The 22,494-nt window shown below is 47.8% G+C and overlaps 1 protein-coding gene across 3 annotated transcripts in view; it reads right to left on the bottom strand.

The window, feature by feature from the left end:
* LOC137043742 (voltage-dependent calcium channel subunit alpha-2/delta-1) overlaps positions 1-22,211 on the bottom strand; it is a 169,178-nt gene extending 146,967 nt beyond the window's left edge. The window contains exons 1-2 of one of the 3 annotated variants that reach the window (XM_067420148.1): positions 22,060-22,194; positions 21,789-21,966 (exon numbers count right to left, since the gene is read on the bottom strand). In XM_067420148.1, coding sequence (XP_067276249.1) covers positions 21,789-21,910 — 122 coding nt within the window. In that variant the 5' untranslated portion in view covers positions 21,911-21,966; positions 22,060-22,194. Of the gene's footprint in view, positions 1-21,788 lie in introns of all 3 variants that reach the window. The other 2 variants (XM_067420149.1, XM_067420147.1) reach the window with 2 other exon arrangements.
* Between the last annotated feature and the right edge of the window lie 283 nt (positions 22,212-22,494).

The raw sequence follows: 22,494 nt of genomic DNA, 5'->3' as shown, positions 1-22,494 counted from the left end.
TTTTAATGTATATGACCGTCCAATGAATAATAGTTTCTGTTAGCCTGACGTGGTCATACTCAATTCTAGTCTGAATATGAGTCTGAAACTGCTCCATGGGGCTGTGATTATGGGGCGTGTTTCAACCGAACCAGGAAAAACATCAATTGGATAGACCAACAACCAATCAGAGCAACGAAGCGACGCATTGTCAAATGTCAACATAGTTCAACTGCACTGTTTTGCCAAGTCAGCGTTTTTTTCCCCCGCGGGTTGTTTTCTATGTCCGCGGGTTGAAGCGACTATTATGTGATATATAGAACCATGAGTGCGAATTTTAGCAGGCAACCTTGCCATAATAACACACATTTTACCCCCCAAACGCCATTTTTCCCCCGGAGAACCCCCTGAGAAGCTATTGTTTAGGGCTAGTAGTTGGCGGGTTTTGTTGTAAAAACTTGGCAACCCTGTCTGCACGTGCGCTGGTATCAGGCTGGAATACACGATCTTTGCAGGTGTTAAAAAATATAAATATGATCTTTGCCAGTAAAAAAAATAATAATAATTTAATGATACACAGAGTACTTACCCAACATGATCATTATTTCTGAGAGAAATCATGAAGGTGAATGCATATACAAACAAGCTCTCCGTTCAGGATTCGAAAAAATATAATCCAAGCCCCTTTGATGACGTGCATGCTTATGCTACTGTTGATCATCTCTCCGTCACCGTCTAAAGCCTGCCCTGATGATTTCATTGGTCCGAACAGTTTCTGTTCGGGGATAATTACTCCTCTATGGAGCAAGGCCATACCGAACTGCCCGAACAAAAAATTTTGTGGGGGGGCTAAGTTCGGCTGGCATCCAGGCTAAGTTTCTGTTCCTCTCAATTCTGATTTCATTTTAACTCCTACGGTCTCCGATTTAGTCCAAGATTAACAAGGCAATCCCTCTCTTCACATTCGACACGGTGCCATCAAGTGTTGAAACACGAAAGGTGAAGCTTGAATTTATGGGTATGTCCCTCTTTGACTAATGTACTTTCAAGATGGAGGGGCAACATGGCGCCAGGCATTCGAACCCCTCACCCGTATGTATTTTTAATTGCATATTATAAACTTACGAGAATACTTTATAACTTGAAAGAAGTAAATATACATTAATGAGCACATATATTTTTGAAAGAACTAAGTGTTTTTAACTAAGAATAAACAAAAAAAGTTACACAGTGTAGCTTTAAAGAAAAAAATTAGATGGCTTATTTTTAGTCTAAGTGGTTTATGCAACCGGCCCCTGGTTGCGCTCTGGGTTCCCACCTGGCTACTCCTGCACCTAGCTTCTCCCACTGTCATCACCAACCTGGTCTCTCCCACCACCAGCACCTAACTGTATAATGCTACTCTATGCATTCGCTCTATGCATTCGCTCAGGCACGGTAAAACATGTTAATCGCAGGATGTTGTGTTTAAGTTTTGTTTTCACTCTGTTTGTTCTGTTCCTGTTCTACTTAGTTCCTAGTTAGTTTCCCAGTTCATTTTCCCAGTTTCCATAGTTCCTGATTTCATGCACCTGTTCTGTTTTTCTTTTCATTATGGATTAAGTTCACCTGTGTTCCCTTGTTAAACCTTGTTTAAGTTTTGTTTAGAGGGAATGTATCGACGTCACTTTCCCGCCGGAACACGCCCCCCCTCAGCTGGGGCTGAGTGGCAGAAGTTCTGCTCCGTGACTGGAGTTACTAGAGTTGAGCAAACTATTATCAGTTTAAACTAATGTTTGGACTCAATATAGTGATCCTTACAACTTACCACAGATTCAGTGGTCCATGGATAAAGACATGCAGCCAGGAATTGTGTTTTCCTGACATTTTTATGAGCCTGATTTCAACATGATTATTTATAACTGTCAGTTGTCACATTTTTCGAGTGAAACGCATGTAATGCGAATGGGTCAGTGTATTGAAGCGCGTGTATGTGGCTGCTTGTCACGAATGAAAAACGAAAGTTGTATTCAAATTATGAATATATTATAGACCTATTCATAAAAATAAAAAAATAATTATATTGCTCAGACAGCGCGAAAAGACTGCTTCCTTTATAATCACTAAAAGCTGTCACTCATTCAATAAACGCAATCTCACAAAGTTCCGCAGTGAAGCTGGTATACAATGAATCTCTTATTTTCACAATGTCTGCACTTACAGAGACGCGCGTGTTTAACTGAACTCAGCGCCTGAACAAACACTCGAGCGGTGATGGGATTCCAAGTTCAACACCTGTGATTGGCCAACTTCGTTGTAGAAATCTACAAACATGTCTGTGATTGGCTACATTACTCACCGAGGCGAAAACACGTTGGAAATGTAATCATTTGACGACTGCAAATACAAATACACACTGGATAATTTGCTAGCTCCTTTTCGCTAATAATATGCTATTATTACGAATTCTTACGAAGGATTACAGATCACAGACAAGCAGTTATGGGCAGCGTTTCCCTCTAAAAGCAGAAGCAGCAGCAGGTTGGCTGTGGTTTGAGTGAGAAAATTACACGCTATTATCAAGTCCTGAACAGCGATGTCCATGGGGTCTGTGGACAAGCCTCCCCAAACTTAGTTAGCAGCTATGGTTTTGGGTATTGATGGCAAAGTGAAGCTTTTTTGAACAAGTGAAGCTTTCAGCACAAATGAATCAGAAAAAGATTCATTACTCGATGCTTTTCAAATCAGAGCTTGATGAGTGGTCTGAAAGTGAGGGTGAAAGTGAGGGAATGGGCTGTGTTGCATTTTTTTTTTTCAACCATGCAAAAAAAAAATAAAAAAATGGATATGTATAAATGAATGAATCAATATGTCAAATGCATGACAACAATCTTTTCCATTGCATACTTCTAGAAACAAAATTTTGTTTTGTGAATGCGGACATTTTTCCTGTTTGTAAACAAATAAAACGGCTCGGGTTATGTATATAACCCTTGTTCCCTGAGAGGGAACGAGCACTGCGTCGAAACGCTTTGGGGATGCTCCCTAAGCATCAGCGAATCTGAAGCCTGAATAAACACTAGTCCAATCCGATTGGTCGTGCGTGATGACGTCATTGTGACGGCGTACCCGGAAGTATAAAAGGGGGGCCGGCGCATAATGGCGGCAGTTTTTTGCTCTGAAGCATGCGCTCCAGGCGTGCCGAGGTGTGGCGGTACGACGCAGTGCTCGTTCCCTCTCAGGGAACAAGGGTTATATACATAACCCGAGCCGTTCCCTTATCGAGGGAACTTCCCACTGCGTCGAAACGCTTTGGGGAACGAGTACCCACTAGGCCACACCGAGGGTAGCGCCTGTCCTAGTGTGAAGCCGGAGACCGGGCACAACTAGGGTTGGAGCACCCTCGCGCCAGGCGTCGCAGGGAGATCCAGGCTATAGAACCTGATAAAGTGTGTGGAGTAGCCCACCCCGCCGCCTCGCAGATATCCTGCAAGGGGACCCCAGAAAGGAGGGCCACCGAAGAGGCCATGCCTCTGGTGGAATGTGCCCTCACGGCTACAGGTGAAGGCAAACTGCGCACCTGATAAGCCCTGGTTATTGCCTGGACAATCCAGTTACTGATTGTCTGGGTAGACGCAGGCAACCCCTTCTTGGGTGAGCCAAAGCACACCAACAATTGTTGAGATCTCCTCCACTGTGCGGACTTCGCCAGATACACCCTGAGTGCCCTGACCGGGCAGAGTAGGTGAAGTCTCCCCTCTTCCGCCGTCACGTGAGGCGGAGGATGAAATGCCTGCAGAACCAAAGACCTGACCACCCTCGATGGGACCTTAGGCACATAGCCCGGCCTAGGGTGTAAGATGGCCTTCACTCCACCCAGGGCAAACTCCAGGCAAGTCGGCGTTACTGCCAAGGCCTGGAGATCCCCCATTCTCCTTAGAGAGGAGATGGCGAGTAGAAAAGCCACCTTAAGGGTCAGATTTTTCGGTTCTGCTGACTCCAGTGGCTTGAAGGGGGGCCTCAGCCAACCCCTCGAGAACCACTGCCAGGTCCCAGGTTGGAACTCTGGACTGAGCCACAGGCCTCATCCTCCGAGCCCCACGGAGGAACTGTACAACCAACTGGTGCCTACCCAGAGGCCCATCACCCAGAGGAGTGTGGAAAGCCGCAATGGCAGCCACGTACACCTTGAGTGTGGACGGGGTTAGGCCCGCAGAGAAGCGATCTTGGAGGAACTCCAGCACTGAAGCCACTGGGCAGTTAACTGGGTCCACCTCACGCCCCCTACACCAAGTGGAAAACACATTCCACTTGAGGCTGTACAGTCTCCTTGTGGACGGAGCCCTGGAACTGAGTAAGGTCTCTACCACGTCTGCCGACAGGCCAGCCTCTAGGTACCTGGCCCCCTCAGGGGCCAGACCCAAAGGTTCCAAATCTCCGGCCGGGGGTGGAATATCGTCCCCGCCGCCTGAGACAGGAGATCCCTCCTCAGAGGAATCTGCCATGGATGACCTGCCAGCAGGGCTATGATATCTGAGAACCAAACTCGCGTCGGCCAACGGGGTGCTACCAGAAGTAGACTGACCCCCTGCCGACGGACCCTCTCCAGGACTCCCGGGAGCAGAGCAATCGGGGGAAATGCGTACAGACGCAGCCTCGGCCACGTCTGCACCATGGCATCCAACCCCAACGGGGCTGGATGCGTGAGGGAGAACCACAGTGGACAGTGGGACGTCTCTCGAGACGCAAACAGATCCACTTCCACTGGGCCGAACCTCTTGCATATGGCCTCCACCACTTCGGGGTGGAGCCGCCACTCCCCGGGCCTCAGCCCCTGCCTCGACAGGATGTCTGCTCCCTGATTTTGAACCCCCGGGACATACATTGCCCTGATGGACAACAGTTTCCCCTGGGACCACAGGAGGATTAGATGCGCCAATCTGCACAGAGGGCGCGATCTTACCCCTCCCTGGCGATTGAGGTACGCTACGACAGCCGTATTGTCTGTCCGCACCAGGACATGTTGGCCGCGGAGGTCCGGGAGAAAAGCTCCTGAGAGCTTTGTAGACCGCCATCATCTCCAGGCAATTTATGTGCCAGGAGGAATGACGGCCCTCCCATGGGCCCCTCGCAAAGCGGCCGTCCATGACCGCGCCCCAACCAGTGAGGGAGGCGTCTGTTGAAACGGATTTCCGGCAACAGGACGCTCCCAACACTGGCCCCTGGGACAGAAACCAAGGTTTCTTCCATATGACTAGGGAACGAAGGCATCTGCGCGTTACCCTGATCATACGAAAAGGATTCCCTCTGGGGGAAAACCCCTTGGTTTTCAACCACCACTGGAGGGGTCTCATGTGTAGCAGGCCGAACGGTATCATGTTGGACGCTGCTGCCATGTGCCCCAGCACTCTGAAAGTGCTTCACAGTGGTGTGCTTAACAGTGAGGCCGAAGGGAAGAACCCGATATTGGTACGCCTCGCCCCCGAAAGCGAACCTCAGGCCTCCTGTGGGCAGGAAGGATGGAGATATGAAATATGCGTCTTTAGATACATCGTGACGAACCAGTCCTCGGACTGGATCTGACTCACGATGGGATAATGAGCATCTTGAACCTGAATCTCCTCAGAGAACGGTTCAAGTACCTCCGATTTAATAATAGACGCACTCTTCCATCCTCTTTGGGAACCATGAGGTAGCGACCGTAAAGCCGGACTCCCTGTCTGGCGGAGGGATACACAATATAGCCTCCTTTACCCTCAGGGAGCACACTTCCTGTTCCCTACCTGCCACTGGGCTGGGCACACCACTATTCAGGCCACACCGATGAACCCCGGTGGTGGAACGCTGAACTGCAGTCTCTACCCTTTGCCCAAGGTACACAGGGCCCCAGCAGATATATTCGGGAGCATAACCATGCGCCGAGATATTCTACTAGGGGAACCAGCCTCTCAAGGCTGGTCTCTGGTACCCACCAAACCTCCTGCCCGACCCCCTGAAGCGGCCACCCGGCAGGGCTTAGTCGGGGAGGATTTTCGGTGTGCGAACACGTTCGCTGCCCAGCCGAGGTCTCCCTAGAGGCGGCTAGAGTAGCATGTGTTCGCAGGAAGTCAATGTGGCCCGAGCGTCATAGACGGCGGATCGCAGCATCGACTTCCAGAAAACTCCACAGAGGAGGCGACCTCGATCGCTCCTCTGGAGAGGGGGCTGGCCAGCAGGCCACTGGGCTGGGCACACCACTATCCAGGCCACACCGATGAACCCCGGTGGTGGAACACTGAACTGCAGTCTGCACCCTTTGCCCATGGTACACAGGGCCCAACAGATATATTCAGGAGCATAATGACTATGCGCTGATATATTCTACTAGGGGAACCAGCCTCTCAAGGCTGGTCTCTGGTACCCACCGAGCCTCCTGCCCGACCCCCTGAAGCGGCCACCCGGCAGGGCTTAGTCGGGGAGGATTTTCGGTGTGCGAACGCGTTTGCTGCCCAGCTGCAGTCTTTCTAGAGGCGGCTAGAGCAGCATGCGTTCGCTGGAAGCCAATGTGGCCCGAGCGTCGTAGACGGCGGATCGCAGCATCGACTTCCAGAAGACTCCACAGAGGAGGCGATCTCGAACGCTCCCCGGGAGCAACACAATTTGGATGATAGGCTGAAATACCTAACTCCTCAAAGTTAGATAAATCCCATTTAATTGCACAGAATTAAATGCCACCAAAAACACCCAAATAGTGAACACAACTGGGATGATAGGCTGATAATCTAACTACTCAAAGTTAGATAAATCCCATTTAATTCCTCAGAAATAAATGCCACCATAATCACCCATCACGTGAACATGCTGAATGATAGGCTGAATAGACATATCTAACTCCTCAAAGTCAGATAATGTTTAATTTAAATTCCTCAGAATTAAATGCAGCCCTAATCACCAGACCATACTGTTTAAATATGTATTCAACTACTCGTCATCTACACGCTGCCTCAGCAACGCGAGATTCGAATCGTTCCCAACATATTTGGCTTTCATCCCTCGAGATGAAAGCCACAGGCGCGAGGCTGAAACACTCGAAAACGCACGTTTCTGTACGCTACGAGACATTTCTCAACGACCACAGCCAGCACCCTCAGGGGCTGACTGCAAGCCTCGCTAAACAGTATCACATGTACACATATAGCGTGTGTTCACTTCTGTTGCAGACCCTTAATGCACGCGCTGCCTCGGCAACGCGCGAGATCGAGCCTGCATTATAAGGTGGCGGGCTCTCGTTTGCTTCACTCCGTCGACGCTGAGCACATCTAATTCCTCGGAATCAGATCGCTCAAGCATCTGGTTCTCCCTCCCGGGGAAGAGCCGCATCGCGGGCTTCCGCACGGGAACGGAGAACACCGGGTTACTACAGGCAGCCCCCTCGGGGACTGCCTGAGCACCTTATTTTATGAGTGAAGCAGTGTGTATGGTGTTTTAACGTCACCCGCCTCGATGCTGAGCACATCTAATTCCTCAGAATCAGACAGCTCAAGCATCGGACCCTCCAACCCGGGGGAAGATGCCGCCAAGCGGGCTTCCACACGGGGAGGAAGATCGTCGGAACTGTCAGGGGAGAATTGGGAAAGTGCCGCGGCAGTCCCGAAACCCTCTGACAAGTCCCGCTGTGAGCCCCATGATCTGCGACGCCGAGCCGCCTCAGCGACCGCGGGTCCAGAACCACGGGGCTCACGAGGCTGGCCGGTCTCATCGAACACGGCCAGCCGAGAGCGGAGCAGTCTGAGTGTCAGCAGCTCGCAGTGTTCACAGGCGGCTCCCTCGAGAGCCGCCCGAGCGTGCTGAACACCCAGACACTGCACACATAACAGGTGTGTATCCGATCCCGAGATGTAACGGGGACACGGATGCACACACTGCCTAAATGCACTCCTTCTCTCTTCCATACTTTTTAAATAAATCTTTCACACACACACTCGCAACTGGACAGACAACAGTAAATAGACAGACCAAACAGAGAGCGCTATGCTGAAGAGCAATAACTGCCGCCATTATGCGCCGGCCCCCCTTTTATACTTCCGGGTACGCCGTCACAATGACGTCATCACGCACGACCAATCGGATTGGACTAGTGTTTATTCAGGCTTCAGATTCGCTGATGCTTAGGGAGCATCCCCAAAGCGTTTCGACGCAGTGGGAAGTTCCCTCGATAAGGGAACTTGATACAGAATAAAGCAAGTAGACTAAATAAACACACACACACACACACACACACACACACACACACACACACACACAATAAAGTAGTGGTTAGCAGTTCTAACCACCCGTGTCGCGCTTTCTGACTCAGAGTACGAAGCAGTCACGTGGGCGTGTGTGAAACGAAGCTTCGGACCTCATAAGTTATGTGATTTTGGTCGAGCATCGATACTTCACTGAAAATAGTTTAATTTTTTGACACGAGCTTCGGAGCTTTGGTATCACTGTTAACATCACTAGTTTTGGGAAATGCACCCGTTTAGTTCCCTGGTCTGATGCTGTTTGCGCGTCAATGTAATATCGCTGTTTATTACTCCTATGATCTCCATAGTTTTCTGTGTGGATTATAATCGCACTCCTTCGTCATGCACTCTTTACATCAGCCACCCAGTGTTGCGAGTGTATTATTAGGCATAATTAATCCAATAAGAATATTAATGTAGCATATATACATGCCACATGTACAGTGTTACCTAACTGTTCATGTATTTTTAATGGTACTTCCACACAGCATTATCATAAATTAAAATATAGGCCTATCTAGTGCAATATATAAGATACAATATCTAGTCAAAGGAAATGGCCACAGTTCTTTAGATGAATTCTGCTAAAAAGGTAATTTGTCAGCCATCATAATGAGTTTATTCCTGCGAATGTGTGCTTTCATTCACTTCCATTTCCAAGGTCCATTCAGAGATTTCCCTGCGCTCCTCTATAATAAGCTATTTAATCCCTTTACAGGCTGAGGATTAGCGCTCATCTGACAGGGGAACAGAACTGTGACTCTAAGCTTTTTTTCTTAAAAGAACTTATGTCTAAGCTCCATACAGTTGCTGCTAGGAACAATTGTAAGATTCTAGGCTGGGGCACCAAACACCTATTTTTAAGGGGGCACCAGTATGTCAGACGTGTCTACGTTAGGGCAGCTCCAATGCCACTAAATTTGCACGCTTTGACAAATCCTGTGATTATTTCTTCCATAAAAATATTACATTAGTCAAACAGGGGTAGAAAGAGTGAATATTCCTGTCGGTTTAAACTGTAGAGCACGGCACTAAAACACCAAAGTCAGTGTGTGTTTCTCAGGAAATACACAAACTAATAAACCATATACCTTAAATGCAATGCAAGTATGTCAAACATATACTACTGTCCAAAAGTTTGGGGTCAGAAAAAAAGTTTAGGAAAGAAGTCTCTTATGTTCACCAAGCCAAATACAAAAATACAGTAAAATAAGTAATATGATGAAACATTATTAGAATGTAACCTCTTTTATACTTATAACCTCATTTTATTTAATATATTTTTAAATTCCTGTGATGTCACAGCTGAATTTTCAACATCATTACTCCAGTCCTCAGTGATCCTTCAGAAATCGGTCTAATATGATGATTTGCAGCTCAAGAAACATGTCTTTATTATTATCAGTGTTGTAAAAAGTAGTGCTGCTTAATATTTTGTGGAAATCGATTTTTTTCAGGATTCTTTGATTAATGAATTATTTATTTATTTAATTTATATTTATTTACCACTTCAGCTCTGCGGCATGTTTTGAATAATTATGACGGATGCCATATTGGAATCACGGGTGAGGCGCAGAGTTGAATTGGTTAAAATATAAATTGTTATAACAATTTAAAACTGTCACTTTTGCCTCTTCTGAATAAAAGTATTGATGTATTTCTTTAAAAAAAATCATATCCCTTGAATGATATTATTCAAATTAATAATCAAAAGGATGATTTAGACAACCTGCACAGCTCATTTTACTTAAGAATTTATGTAATTATTTTATGTGGTTTTATTCATCAAGGCCTGCTTGTCTGCAAAGCATTAATTTTAAGTGCTATTATTTAAATATTATTTAAATTTACCGTAATAAAAACTTTGCACAACTAGAATGAGCGTATTGGGTGAACTTTTCATTTTCGGAGCATTTGTCTTATACAACCTATGCATTTGTGTGCTCTTAAAAACTGTCACTTACAGCATAACCTATATCTTGTTCCCTCCACTGGTGAGTCACCTCTCTCTGTGTCAGTTAGTGGGCCAGTGTGGGACTGAGGGACAGGGGACAGGTGTCTCTGGCTGCCAGGAGGACACAGTCACAGTGATCACCTTCGTCATCTCTCTGTGGGAATCCTCCCTCAGTTCTCTCTCGAAAGAGCCTGTTTCTGCACTAATACCAACTGAAAGAAATCAGAAGAGCACTGTGGCTTATGTCACTCCATTCCTTGAGTGGATTAGTTATTGAGTACTCTCACTTCATTTATTAGTGTATCAGAGGTACAGAAGGGAAGGAAAGCCTAAAGTGTTTTATTAACGTTTTGACATTTTTGTCTTGATGCATCTTTTCTCTCTCTCCAACAGTAATGATCTCAACAACCATTGTACTTTCTAGAACAGAACAGACAGGGGGGACAGTATGGCTCAATGCATTTTTGCATTGCACAATTGATTAAAAACAATTATTTATACATTTGCAGTCAAAGGTTTAGAATACTTCAGGTTTTTTTTAATTATCATATCTTTCAAAGTACTTCAAGGTACTTCAGCGCTGGAAAGATGAATCTGTATTTAAACTGGGTCATTAATGTAGTAGAAATGTGAAATTATTTTTGAATTTGGTGCCTTCTAGACTGAGAAAAGACAGAAAATTAATTTTTGTCTCATGGGGATGAAAGACTACAATTCCCAGAATGCTTTGCTGCCCTGTTAGGCCATTCCCAAAGCCACAACTACTGGATTACAGTGACTGAGTTTGAGAACAGGCACTACAACTATAGAATTATTTTATAGAAATTAATTTGAGATGTTAAAACACTTACATTGCTCTCAGCATCTAGTTCAGTTTCCAGAATGCCTGTAGCTGCGAGCTGAGTGCTGGGAGTGTGATCTACATCCTCCATGCGTGTTGAAAACATGTGGAAATGGCTCCTTCTGATGGCTGTAGTCTTTAGCCTTTGGCCAAAAATTCCAAAGATGACGCAAATATGGTCAATTTGCGTCATGAGAGGAATTTTTCCAGAAATAAAATGCATAAATCGTCTCGGGTTATGAATATAACCCATGTTCCCTGAGAGGGAACGAGACACTGCGTCATCGTAGATGACACATCGGGGAACGCCCTCGGCGTGACGCTGCTGAGTTCATATCAAAAAAGTCCAATCTTGATTGGTGTTGCGTGATGACGTAACGAGTGACGGCATACCCGGAGGTATAAAGGGACGCCGGCACAAACAAACGCAGCTTACTGCTATGAAGCGGGCTGCTCTGTAGATAGGCGGGGCTACGAGACGCAGTGTCTCGTTCCCTCTCAGGGAACATGGGTTATATTCATAACCCGAGACGTTCCCTTTATCGAGGGAACTCGCACTGCGTCATCGTAGATGACACATCGGGGAACGAGTACCCACTAGTCCTCGCCTATCTTGCGCCCCATGACATGAACCGGAGTGCATAATCAGGGGGCGAGCACCCTAGCGCCTGGCGTCGCCGGGAGGTGCACACTATAATATCTCACGAAAGTATGCGGTGTGGCCCACCCAGCCGCCTCGCAAATCTCTTGCAAAGAAGCTCCGGAAAGGAGGGCTACCAAGGAGGCCATGCCCCTGGTAGAATGAGCCCTCACGGCTATCGGTGAAGGCAAGTTGCGCACCTGATAGGCCGTGGCTTTTGCCTGGACAATCCAGTTACTAATCGTCTGTTTTGCCGCAGGCAGCCCTTTCCTAGGTGGACCAAAGCACACTAACAACTGGTCTGACTTCCTCCACTGGGCAGACCTCTCCAAATAAATCCTCAATGCCCGCACCGGGCAGAGGAGGTGAAGCCTGCCCTCATCTGCCGTCACATGAGGCGGGGGATGAAAAGCCTGGAGAACCACCGACCGCACCGCATTAGACGGTACCTTGGGAACGTATCCCGGGATCGGCCGCAAGATAGCTTTCACGCCGCCTGGGGCAAACTCCAAGCAATTGGGTGTGACTGCCAATGCCTGAAGGTCCCCCACCCTCCTCAGAGAGGTGATGGCTAAGAGAAAAGCTACCTTAAGCGTAAGGTTCTTGGCCTCAGCCAACTCCAGTGGTTCGAAGGGGGCCTCAACCAACCCTTCGAGCACCACTGCCAGATCCCACGCAGGGATCCTGGAACGAGCCACAGGTCTCATCCTCCGCGCTCCTCGGAGGAACCGTACAACCAGATGGTGCCTTTTCTCTCTCTCCAACAGTAATGATCTCAACAACCATTGTACTTTCTAGAACAGAACAGACAGGGGGGACAGTATGGCTCAATGCATTTTTGCATTGCACAATTGATTAAAAACAATTATTTATACATTTGCAGTCAAAGGTTTAGAATACTTCAGGTTTTTTTTAATTATCATATCTTTCAAAGTACTTCAAGGTACTTCAGCGCTGGAAAGATGAATCTGTATTTAAACTGGGTCATTAATGTAGTAGAAATGTGAAATTATTTTTGAATTTGGTGCCTTCTAGACTGAGAAAAGACAGAAAATTAATTTTTGTCTCATGGGGATGAAAGACTACAATTCCCAGAATGCTTTGCTGCCCTGTTAGGCCATTCCCAAAGCCACAACTACTGGATTACAGTGACTGAGTTTGAGAACAGGCACTACAACTATAGAATTATTTTATAGAAATTAATTTGAGATGTTAAAACACTTACATTGCTCTCAGCATCTAGTTCAGTTTCCATGAATGCCTGTAGCTGCGAGCTGAGTGCTGGGAGTGTGATCTACATCCTCCATGCGTGTTGAAAACATGTGGAAATGGCTCCTTCTGATGGCTGTAGTCTTTAGCCTTTGGCCAAAAATTCCAAAGATGACGCAAATATGGTCAATTTGCGTCATGAGAGGAATTTTTCCAGAAATAAAATGCATAAATCGTCTCGGGTTATGAATATAACCCATGTTCCCTGAGAGGGAACGAGACACTGCGTCATCGTAGATGACACATCGGGGAACGCCCTCGGCGTGACGCTGCTGAGTTCATATCAAAAAAGTCCAATCTTGATTGGTGTTGCGTGATGACGTAACGAGTGACGGCATACCCGGAGGTATAAAGGGACGCCGGCACAAACAAACGCAGCTTACTGCTATGAAGCGGGCTGCTCTGTAGATAGGCGGGGCTACGAGACGCAGTGTCTCGTTCCCTCTCAGGGAACATGGGTTATATTCATAACCCGAGACGTTCCCTTTATCGAGGGAACTCGCACTGCGTCATCGTAGATGACACATCGGGGAACGAGTACCCACTAGTCCTCGCCTATCTTGCGCCCCATGACATGAACCGGAGTGCATAATCAGGGGGCGAGCACCCTAGCGCCTGGCGTCGCCGGGAGGTGCAGACTATAATATCTCACGAAAGTATGCGGTGTGGCCCACCCAGCCGCCTCGCAAATCTCTTGCAAAGAAGCTCCGGAAAGGAGGGCTACCGAGGAGGCCATGCCCCTGGTAGAATGAGCCCTCACAGCTATCGGTGAAGGCAAGTTGCGCACCTGATAGGCCGTGGCTTTTGCCTGGACAATCCAGTTACTAATCGTCTGTTTTGCCGCAGGCAGCCCTTTCCTAGGTGGACCAAAGCACACTAACAACTGGTCTGACTTCCTCCACTGGGCAGACCTCTCCAAATAAATCCTCAATGCCCGCACCGGGCAGAGGAGGTGAAGCCTGCCCTCATCTGCCGTCACATGAGGCGGGGGATGAAAAGCCTGGAGAACCACCGACCGCACCGCATTAGACGGTACCTTGGGAACGTATCCCGGGATCGGCCGCAAGATAGCTTTCACGCCGCCTGGGGCAAACTCCAAGCAATTGGGTGTGACTGCCAATGCCTGAAGGTCCCCCACCCTCCTCAGAGAGGTGATAGCTAAGAGAAAAGCTACCTTAAGCGTAAGGTTCTTGGCCTCAGCCAACTCCAGTGGTTCGAAGGGGGCCTCAACCAACCCTTCGAGCACCACTGCCAGATCCCACGCAGGGATCCTGGAACGAGCCACAGGTCTCATCCTCCGCGCTCCTCGGAGGAACCGTACAACCAGATGGTGCCTCCCCAGAGGTCCTTCACCTAATGGTGCGTGGAAAGCTCCTATCGCTGCCACATACACCTTAAGTGTGGACGGGGTAAGCCCGGCGGAAAACCGATCTTGCAGAAACTCCAGTACTGAAGCCACAGCGCAGTTCACTGGGTCTACTTCATGGTCTCTACACCACATGGAGAACACTCTCCACTTCAAGTTGTACAGCTTCCTGGTGGAAGGAGCCCTGGAGCTGAGTATAGTCTCCACGACACCTGCTGACAGCCCTTCTTCTATGAGCTCTGCCCCCTCAGGGGCCAAGCCCACAGGTTCCATAACTCTGGCTGGGGGTGAAAGATCGAGCCCCCCGCCTGAGTCAACAGATCCCTCCTCAGAGGAATCTGCCATGGAAGGTCGTCTAGCAGGTCCATAATGTCGGAGAACCATACCCTGGTCGGCCACCGGGGTGCTATCAGAAGCAGGCAAATGCCTTCCCGGCGGACACGCTCCAGAACTCCCGGGAGCAGAGCAATCAGGGGAAATGCGTACAGACGCAGCCTCGGCCACGCCTGTGACATGGCATCCAGGCCCAACGGAGCCGGATGCCTGAGGGAGAACCAAAGTGGACAGTGGGTCGTCTCTCGAGACGCAAACAAATCCACTTCCATTTGGCCAAACCTCTCGCATATGGCCTCCACCACCTCTGGATGGAGACGCCACTCCCCGGGCCTCAGCCCCTGCCTCGACAGGATGTCTGCTCCCTGGTTCTGGTCCCCCGGGATGTAAACTGCCCTGAGAGACGACAGTTTCCCGTGGGACCACAGGAGGACCTGATGCGCCAGTCTGTACAGAGGGCGCGATCTCAGACCCCCCTGATGATTTAGATACGATACTACGGCAGTGTTGTCGGATCGTATCAGGACATGGTGGCCGCGAAGGTCCTCGAGAAAACTCCTCAGAGCTTTCCAGACCGCCAGCATCTCTAGGCAGTTGATGTGCCATGAAGCATGCTGGGCTGTCCAAGGACCTCTCGCTCCTCGGCCTTCCATGACCGTGCCCCAACCAGTAAGGGATGCATCTGTTGAAACGGTTTTCCGGCAACGTGATGCTCCCAATACCAGCCCCAGGGACAGAAACCAAGGTTTCTTCCATATAACTAGGGAACGAATGCATTTGCGCGTTACCCTGATCATACGGAAGGGTTTCCCTTTCGAAGAAAACCCCTTGGTTCTTAGCCACCACTGTAGCGGTCTCATGTGGAGCAGGCCGAGCGGAATCACACTGGACGCTGCTGCCATGAGGCCCAGCAGTCTCTGGAACTGCTTGACAGTGATGCTGTGACCCAACCTTATACTGGAGACTTCCGCCCGTATGGTCTCGATACGTGCGGGTGACATGTGTGCCCGCATCGTTACCGAGTCCCACACTATTCCCAGGAACGTGATTCTCTGGGAGGGCGTCAACGCACTCTTTTTCACGTTGAGTCTCAGCCCCAAGCACCTCATGTGGGCTAAAACAGCATCTCGATGCTGAACTGCCATATCGTACGATCTGGCCATGATCAACCAGTCGTCGATATAATTCAGTACACGGATGCCCTGGAGTCTTAGCGGAGCCAGGGCTGCGTCCATGCACTTTGTGAAGGTACGAGGCAACAAGGCTAGACCAAAGGGAAGGACCCGATATTGGAACGCTTCGCCCCCGAAAGCGAACCTCAGGAACTTCCTGTGACTGGGAAGGATGGATATATGGAAGTAAGCGTCCTTTAGATCTATCGTGACGAACCAGTCCTCGAACTGGATCTGACTCACGATAACAGGAATAGTTAGCATCCTGAACCTGTATCTCCTCAGAGACCGATTCAGAAGCCTGAGATCTAAAATTGGACGCAACCCCCCATCCTTCTTGGGGACTATGAAGTACCGGCTGTAGAACCCGACCTCCCTCTCTGGCGGGGGGACCCTTTCTATCGCCCCTTTTACCAGCAGAGAGTGTACTTCCTGCCCCATTACCCCCACCTGCTCGGGACCGACCACTGTCCAGACTATTCCCCCAAATTTTGGGGGGGGGAACTCTGAACTGCAGTCTGTAGCCCCGTTCTACAGTGCGCAGGGCCCACACAGAGATATTCGGAAGGCATGACCATGCGCCGAGATACTCTGATAAGGGTACCAGCCTCTCGAGGCTGGTCTGGGGTATCGACCGAACCTCTCCTTGACCCCCTGAAGCGGATAACCAGCAGGGACTAATCGAGGTAGATTTTCGGTGTGTGAACGCAATCGCTGCTCTGCCGCAGATTTTATATGTGCTGGCCAGAGCCGCGCGCGAACATGGGGAAATGACGTGGTCCGGAGCCCTTTTGACTGCGAGAGCACAACATCGATTTCCCGAGAGCTTCGGGGGGAGAACGACCTCGGTCGCTCCGCCCCGTGGGGGACAGCTCTCAGCGGCCCTGCCGCAGCTAGGACCGCTTGGAAGCCTTCTTAGCCTGAATGACCTCCCTCAGGTCGGTCTTCGGCTTCGAAGACTTCCCGCGAGAGCGCCGCTTCTTCTGCCAGGCTCCCTCAGGAGGGGCACGAGAAGCGACGCTCTGCTTTTGCACCTCACGGTGCGAGGAGCCCTGTGCTGGCCGAGACTGCCCACTCGAGACAGCCTTGCTGGAGGAGCCCCAGCGGCGAGGGATGAACTGGCTGAATGCAGCAGCCTGCTTTTTCACCTCCTGAAACCTCTCAACGACGGTGCTCACAGCGCCGCCGAAAAGGCCAGAAGGCGAAATCGGGGAGTCAAGGAGAAAGTGTCTGTCTCTCTCCCTGATCCCCGACAGGTTAAGCCAGAGATGCCTCTCCGCGCACACCAAACCCGCCATGGAGCGGCCGATATCACGGGCCGCCTGTTTGGTGACACGGAGAGACAAATCCGCTGCCTTCCTCAGCTCAGTCACATCCTCCGGAGAGGGACCCTCGCCCTCATCGAGCTCCTTCAGCAAGTCCACTTGGTAGGCCTGCAGAACCGCGAGAGTGTGCAGGCACCCACCAGCGCGACCAGCCGCACTATATGCCCTCGCCACCAGCTTCGATGTCTCTCGGCATGGTTTCGAGGGCAATGCTGGGGTCTTTAATGAAGCTGCTGTCTCGGGTGAGAGGTGGCCCGCGAGCGCCTCTCCTACCCTCGGCAGCGCAACATATCCCTTCTCAGACGCCCCCAGCACATTAGCGAAGTCAAGCTCAGGGGGCGTAGTCAAACGCGCTGAGAAGGGTTTCTCCCACGCCCTGCACAGCTCACTGTGGCAGACCCCGGCGTGGAGGCTGGGCTCGTCGCTTGAAGAAGCGCTCGTCCAGCTTACTTGGCGGCTGGACGTGCACCTCCTCTTGTGGCCAATCTAAAATAAGCTTGGCCACAGCGCGAGTCAAGCATAGCCTGCGAGTGGGGTGGCGACTGCCCCACTGCGCCTGCTTCGGTGCTCATCGTCAACGACCCCTCAGAATCGGACAGCATGAGCACCTGATCCTCCGCCTCGTGGGAAGAAGCCGCAGCGCGGGCTTCCACACGTGGCGGAAGATCCTCCGAATCGTCAGAGGAAGAGAGAGATGCCTCAACATTCCCTAATCCAGCTGACAGATCCATCTGCGAGCCCCACGACCTGCGGCGCCGCTCTGCCTCAGCAACAGCGGGCCCAGAACCGCGAGGCTCGCGAGGCTGACCGGCCTCGTCAAAGACAGCCAGCCGCGAGCGCAGTACTCAGCGGCAGCTTATCACACTCGCCGCGTGCTGCACGCCGAGACACTGCACACAGCTGGTGTGTGTCCATGCCCGAAATAAAACGCGGACAGGGAGGCACACACCGTCTGAAATGCTCGCTCGCCATTTCTAATGATATGAAAGCCCTACGGGACAAACAACACCAAATAGACAGACAGAACACCGAGCGCGACCGCTGAAAGCAGGAAGCTGCGTTTGTTTGTGCCGGCGTCCCTTTATACCTCCGGGTATGCCATCACTCGTTACGTCATCACGCAACACCAATCAAGATTGGACTTTTTTGATATGAACTCAGCAGCGTCACGCCGAGGGCGTTCCCCGTTGTGTCATCTACAATGACGCAGTGCGAGTTCCCTCGATAAAGGGAACTCTTATCTTAATCCCTCAGGGGGATATGAGGGGGGGAAGCACAATCATTTGAATATACTCCAGGGTTTCTACTGATACAAGCCATTTGCTAATCGCTGAAGTAACCCTTTAAGTTATAATAGTTCTTCCCTTTCAGTCAGTGATGTCCGACGTACGTCTCCGTTCCCTCCTTCAAGGAATGAGGGTTACCATACGTAACCGAGACGTTATTATTACAAATGTTGAAAATAAAACTTTATTATTCATCCAAATTTGTAACTGATATTTGTGTGCATAAATTTAAATTTACAATGCAACAGAATCCCCCTTTGTGTTTATGAATTAAAGGCACAATGTGTAATTTTCACAGCTATAGGTCTCTTATAGAAAACAAAGCCCTATAGCTTGACGACGCCTTGATTTTTTAGAATCATTGGAGTTGTTGTTTTCACCTCTACAGCCGGTGGAAAAGAATCCAATAGGACTCGGGCAGAAATCAAATTCTTGAATGAGCTAATGTACTAAATATTTATTAACATTTCTGTAGTATGAATATGGGTGGGTTTAAAAACCTTTGGAGCAAAACGAGGCAGCTGGAGCGATTGCAAATGAGAGACAAGCGCAACACACGGCTGTAGAGCAGCAGAGTTTTTATTATACCGCAGACGACCACTTCCGCTTCTTGTGGGGTAACACAGCGCTTTTTTTTTAACATATTAGACACATCTGCGTTTGTTGAAAGTTATGTTATAATGCTACTCTGTGTGTTCGCTCGGCAGTTACTATAAGACACTCGTTGGACACTGCAGAGCTAGATCGATATTAGGCAATGGTAAAGCATGGTATTCACGGTAAATCAAGAAAACAAGATTTAAGCATAAGACTATAAGGCCGTGTCAACCAAAGATTTTTTTTTTTTATATGGCTGGCATATTTTTAAAATTGTTTTGCTGGGTGTGAGCGCAGGGTTTTTAAAATGCCAGGATTTTAACAAGGCGCTGACCTTCTTTTTCATGCTAGAGCGCTCTGTGTTTTTTTTACCAGTCGCTGAGAGTTGAAGAATGTTCAACTTTGAGTAAAATGCAGTGCTCATCACCGTCACTTTTTACCCAGCCGTCCAATCACAGTGGAGGAGGGGAGGGACAAATACAACACCAACCAACCACCACATTCTGCTTTTACAACGACAACAGAAAAACGAGCAGCATAATAATGGAACAAAATGATTTAAAACAAGAGCCAGAGTAAATACTTTAAATTGTATCACCATTTTTAAATAGAAACAATACAGGAAAAAAATATCAAGGAGATACCAGTAACACTTTCGCGGAATTTCCTTATCATAGCAAGTAAAGTGTCGTTCTCAAGCACCTACAGCTAGGCCGTTTTCAGCAGAGTGGAGTCTGTGTTGAGCTTTATAACCATGATTGGTTTTCTGTCGATGAATGTATCCAAACAGCTGCTCACCTGTCTAATAAAACACATATTATATTAAAGCACCATACTATATTGGTGTTTCCAGAGTTTCTACAGAATATCAAGGGTAATGCTGGTATGACGTAATTGAAAGGTGACGCACGGACATATTCCATATACCGGTTAAAATTGCTTGTTTCTCTGGATTTAAACATTCTTGGAAACATTTGGGATAATGTAAGTACACAAGTCATCAAAATATATATCATTGCTCTACTGGTTTTTGGATATTTTTATCCAAAAATCTTGCATGTTTTGCTTTTAATAATTTACAATATCTTTCACAACGATTAAATTTTTCCCCTTAGTTTTTAATTCACACTATACTATGCTGCTGTAACCTTTTCAAGAAAATGTTCAGTAATTGAAAATAAAAACAGACATGGAAATAAAAAAAAGAATGTTGTTTTTCTCCATTATTTTAAAGATTATTGATGTCAATTCTCATAAATGTACCGGAAGAAACCATTTAAGAAAAACACTGGTGTCATGGAACAATTACACCCTGTTTTTTTTTTATTTTTTTACAGCCATTACACATGTATCAGTCAGTCCAGGCCACCCAAGAGGTTTCTTTTTTACTGAGTGCATGTTCGAGAGCAGAACAAACAGGTGGTCAAATCAAAAGGTCCAGCTTCTTATGCATAATCCTTTTAAATCTGTACCTTAAAGTATTGCGTTAATGCTCTTCCAACCATGCACTAAAACAATGTGAGACCGCAGTCACAGTGTAAAAATACACTAATTCTGTCTATCATCGCATTCAGAAATGCCAGTTTATGGATTTCTAAAAGCATGTAAAAATGTGTGGCATGTTGAAACTGTAATGGAGAGAAAACAGCCTATTCTCTCTTCCTGCTGTCACAACCACCTGGTGGAACTGTCACTTTTTAAGGAGCTGTTGCAGACAATAATGGCAATTCATCTCCGATCCATCTGACAAAATCAGGAACACCTCAAAGTACTGCAATGGGTCTTACAGTGATCTATCAATCTCAACATTAGCATACGTTTTCTGTACAAACTCAAAAATTATTCACACATCCACAACAGCTACTTCTCTCGGAAGATATAACTTGCCTGTTGTCTTATTTTTAGATTTAAATATCATCAGGTTAACAAAGGTCTCAACTCAAAAAATGAAAACGAAAACCACAGTCATCTGTTTGCCAATGGAAACCTTTCACCTATAACCTTTAAGATCAGTGTCACCATAAACTATGAAATAAGCTTTGTGAAATATAATTTGTCATTCGCTGATAATCCAAAGGGGTCTCGTGAAGCAGTGAACGAATCATTCTTTTGAGACAGTTCTTTTTTTTTTTCTTTTTTTTATCGGCCACAAATTGGACTGATTCTTTTACAAATAGTTCAATTCAATGACTCTATTCGGCCACCGCAGCTCTCATGCTTCCTGGAGGTGAAGCTCACAATCTGAAGACTTGAAGAGTCATATTTTCATTCATATTTGATGGTGCTTTTTGTTATTTTGCTTGTATCTAAAAAAGTGTGTTATCAGCTCCCATTCTATGAAAAGACAAATCTTCCAAATGCCTCTCTCTTTTTTGTTCCACAGAAGAAAGTCATACAGCAACAAGAGACAGTGGACAGTGACATAATTGTCATCTTCAAGTGAACCATTCCTTGAAAGAAAGCTTTTTCATTAAACAAATCGATAATAGGAAACTGCAATATATCTGACTCCTCGCCCTAATCATTCAGGATAATTCATAAAATCGATTGCGAATGACTCTGTTATATGAAACACCCGTTCCCTGTTAATGGCTAACATCCAACACAATTCACACTCTGTCTATAAGTCTATGTTTCAGCTTTGAAGGTTTTTTGTCTGCGTTAAACACAAGTAAATTACATAGTTTGAGCCTTGTGCATCCAGCACGGTATGAATGAAGAAGGGAAAAAAGCATTTTAATCAACAGTTGAAACCCTGACGACAACATCAAAGTACTTACATGAGCGGACTGGGGAACTGCGATGGGCACGAGATATGAACTGATGCAAAAATGAACATCATCATCACGGAGATTCTGAACGGATTCATGATCAGATCTGTTGATCTCGAGCGCACCACCATCTGTCAATCCACACCAGTTACTTTTCTTCAGAGATATAACGTGTCGCTCTCCTGTCCTGCTGGATAATCTGATTAATTCCCGTCATCAGTTTAGAGACAGACGGGATCGGATTGTTGATGAGTGAGTGTCCTGTTGGATATATACGCACCGCTTCGTGTTACATGCCAAAAGCGCGTGTGTGGCTCTTCTGTGTGATCCTGCGCGCGCTCTGATCAAACTACTGACCCCATATAGAGGGGAGGGAGAGATCAATAGCCCCGAATCAACGTCATTCTGCCCCCACCTCTCTCTCTCTCTCTCTCTCTCTCTCTCTCTCTCTCTCTCTCTCTCTCTCTCTCTCTCTCTCTCTCTCTCTCTTGCCCTCTTATTGCAATAGCGTGTTATCTTTCATCGGATCTTCATACAATACAACTCCAGCTCTCTCTCTCTCTCTCTCTCTCTCTCTCTCTCTCTCTCTCTCTCTCTCTCTCTCTCTCTCTCTCTCTCTCTCTCTCTCTCTCTCTCTCTCTCTCTCCTCCTCCTCCTCTTCCTCTTATGCTTCCTCAACACATACTAAGTAACACCCTCTTGAAATCAATTAAGA

Source organism: Pseudorasbora parva, chromosome 16 (assembly GCF_024679245.1).
Source record: "Pseudorasbora parva isolate DD20220531a chromosome 16, ASM2467924v1, whole genome shotgun sequence".
Classification (NCBI taxonomy): domain Eukaryota; kingdom Metazoa; phylum Chordata; class Actinopteri; order Cypriniformes; family Gobionidae; genus Pseudorasbora; species Pseudorasbora parva.
This window is presented reverse-complemented; position numbering and strand designations above follow the sequence as displayed.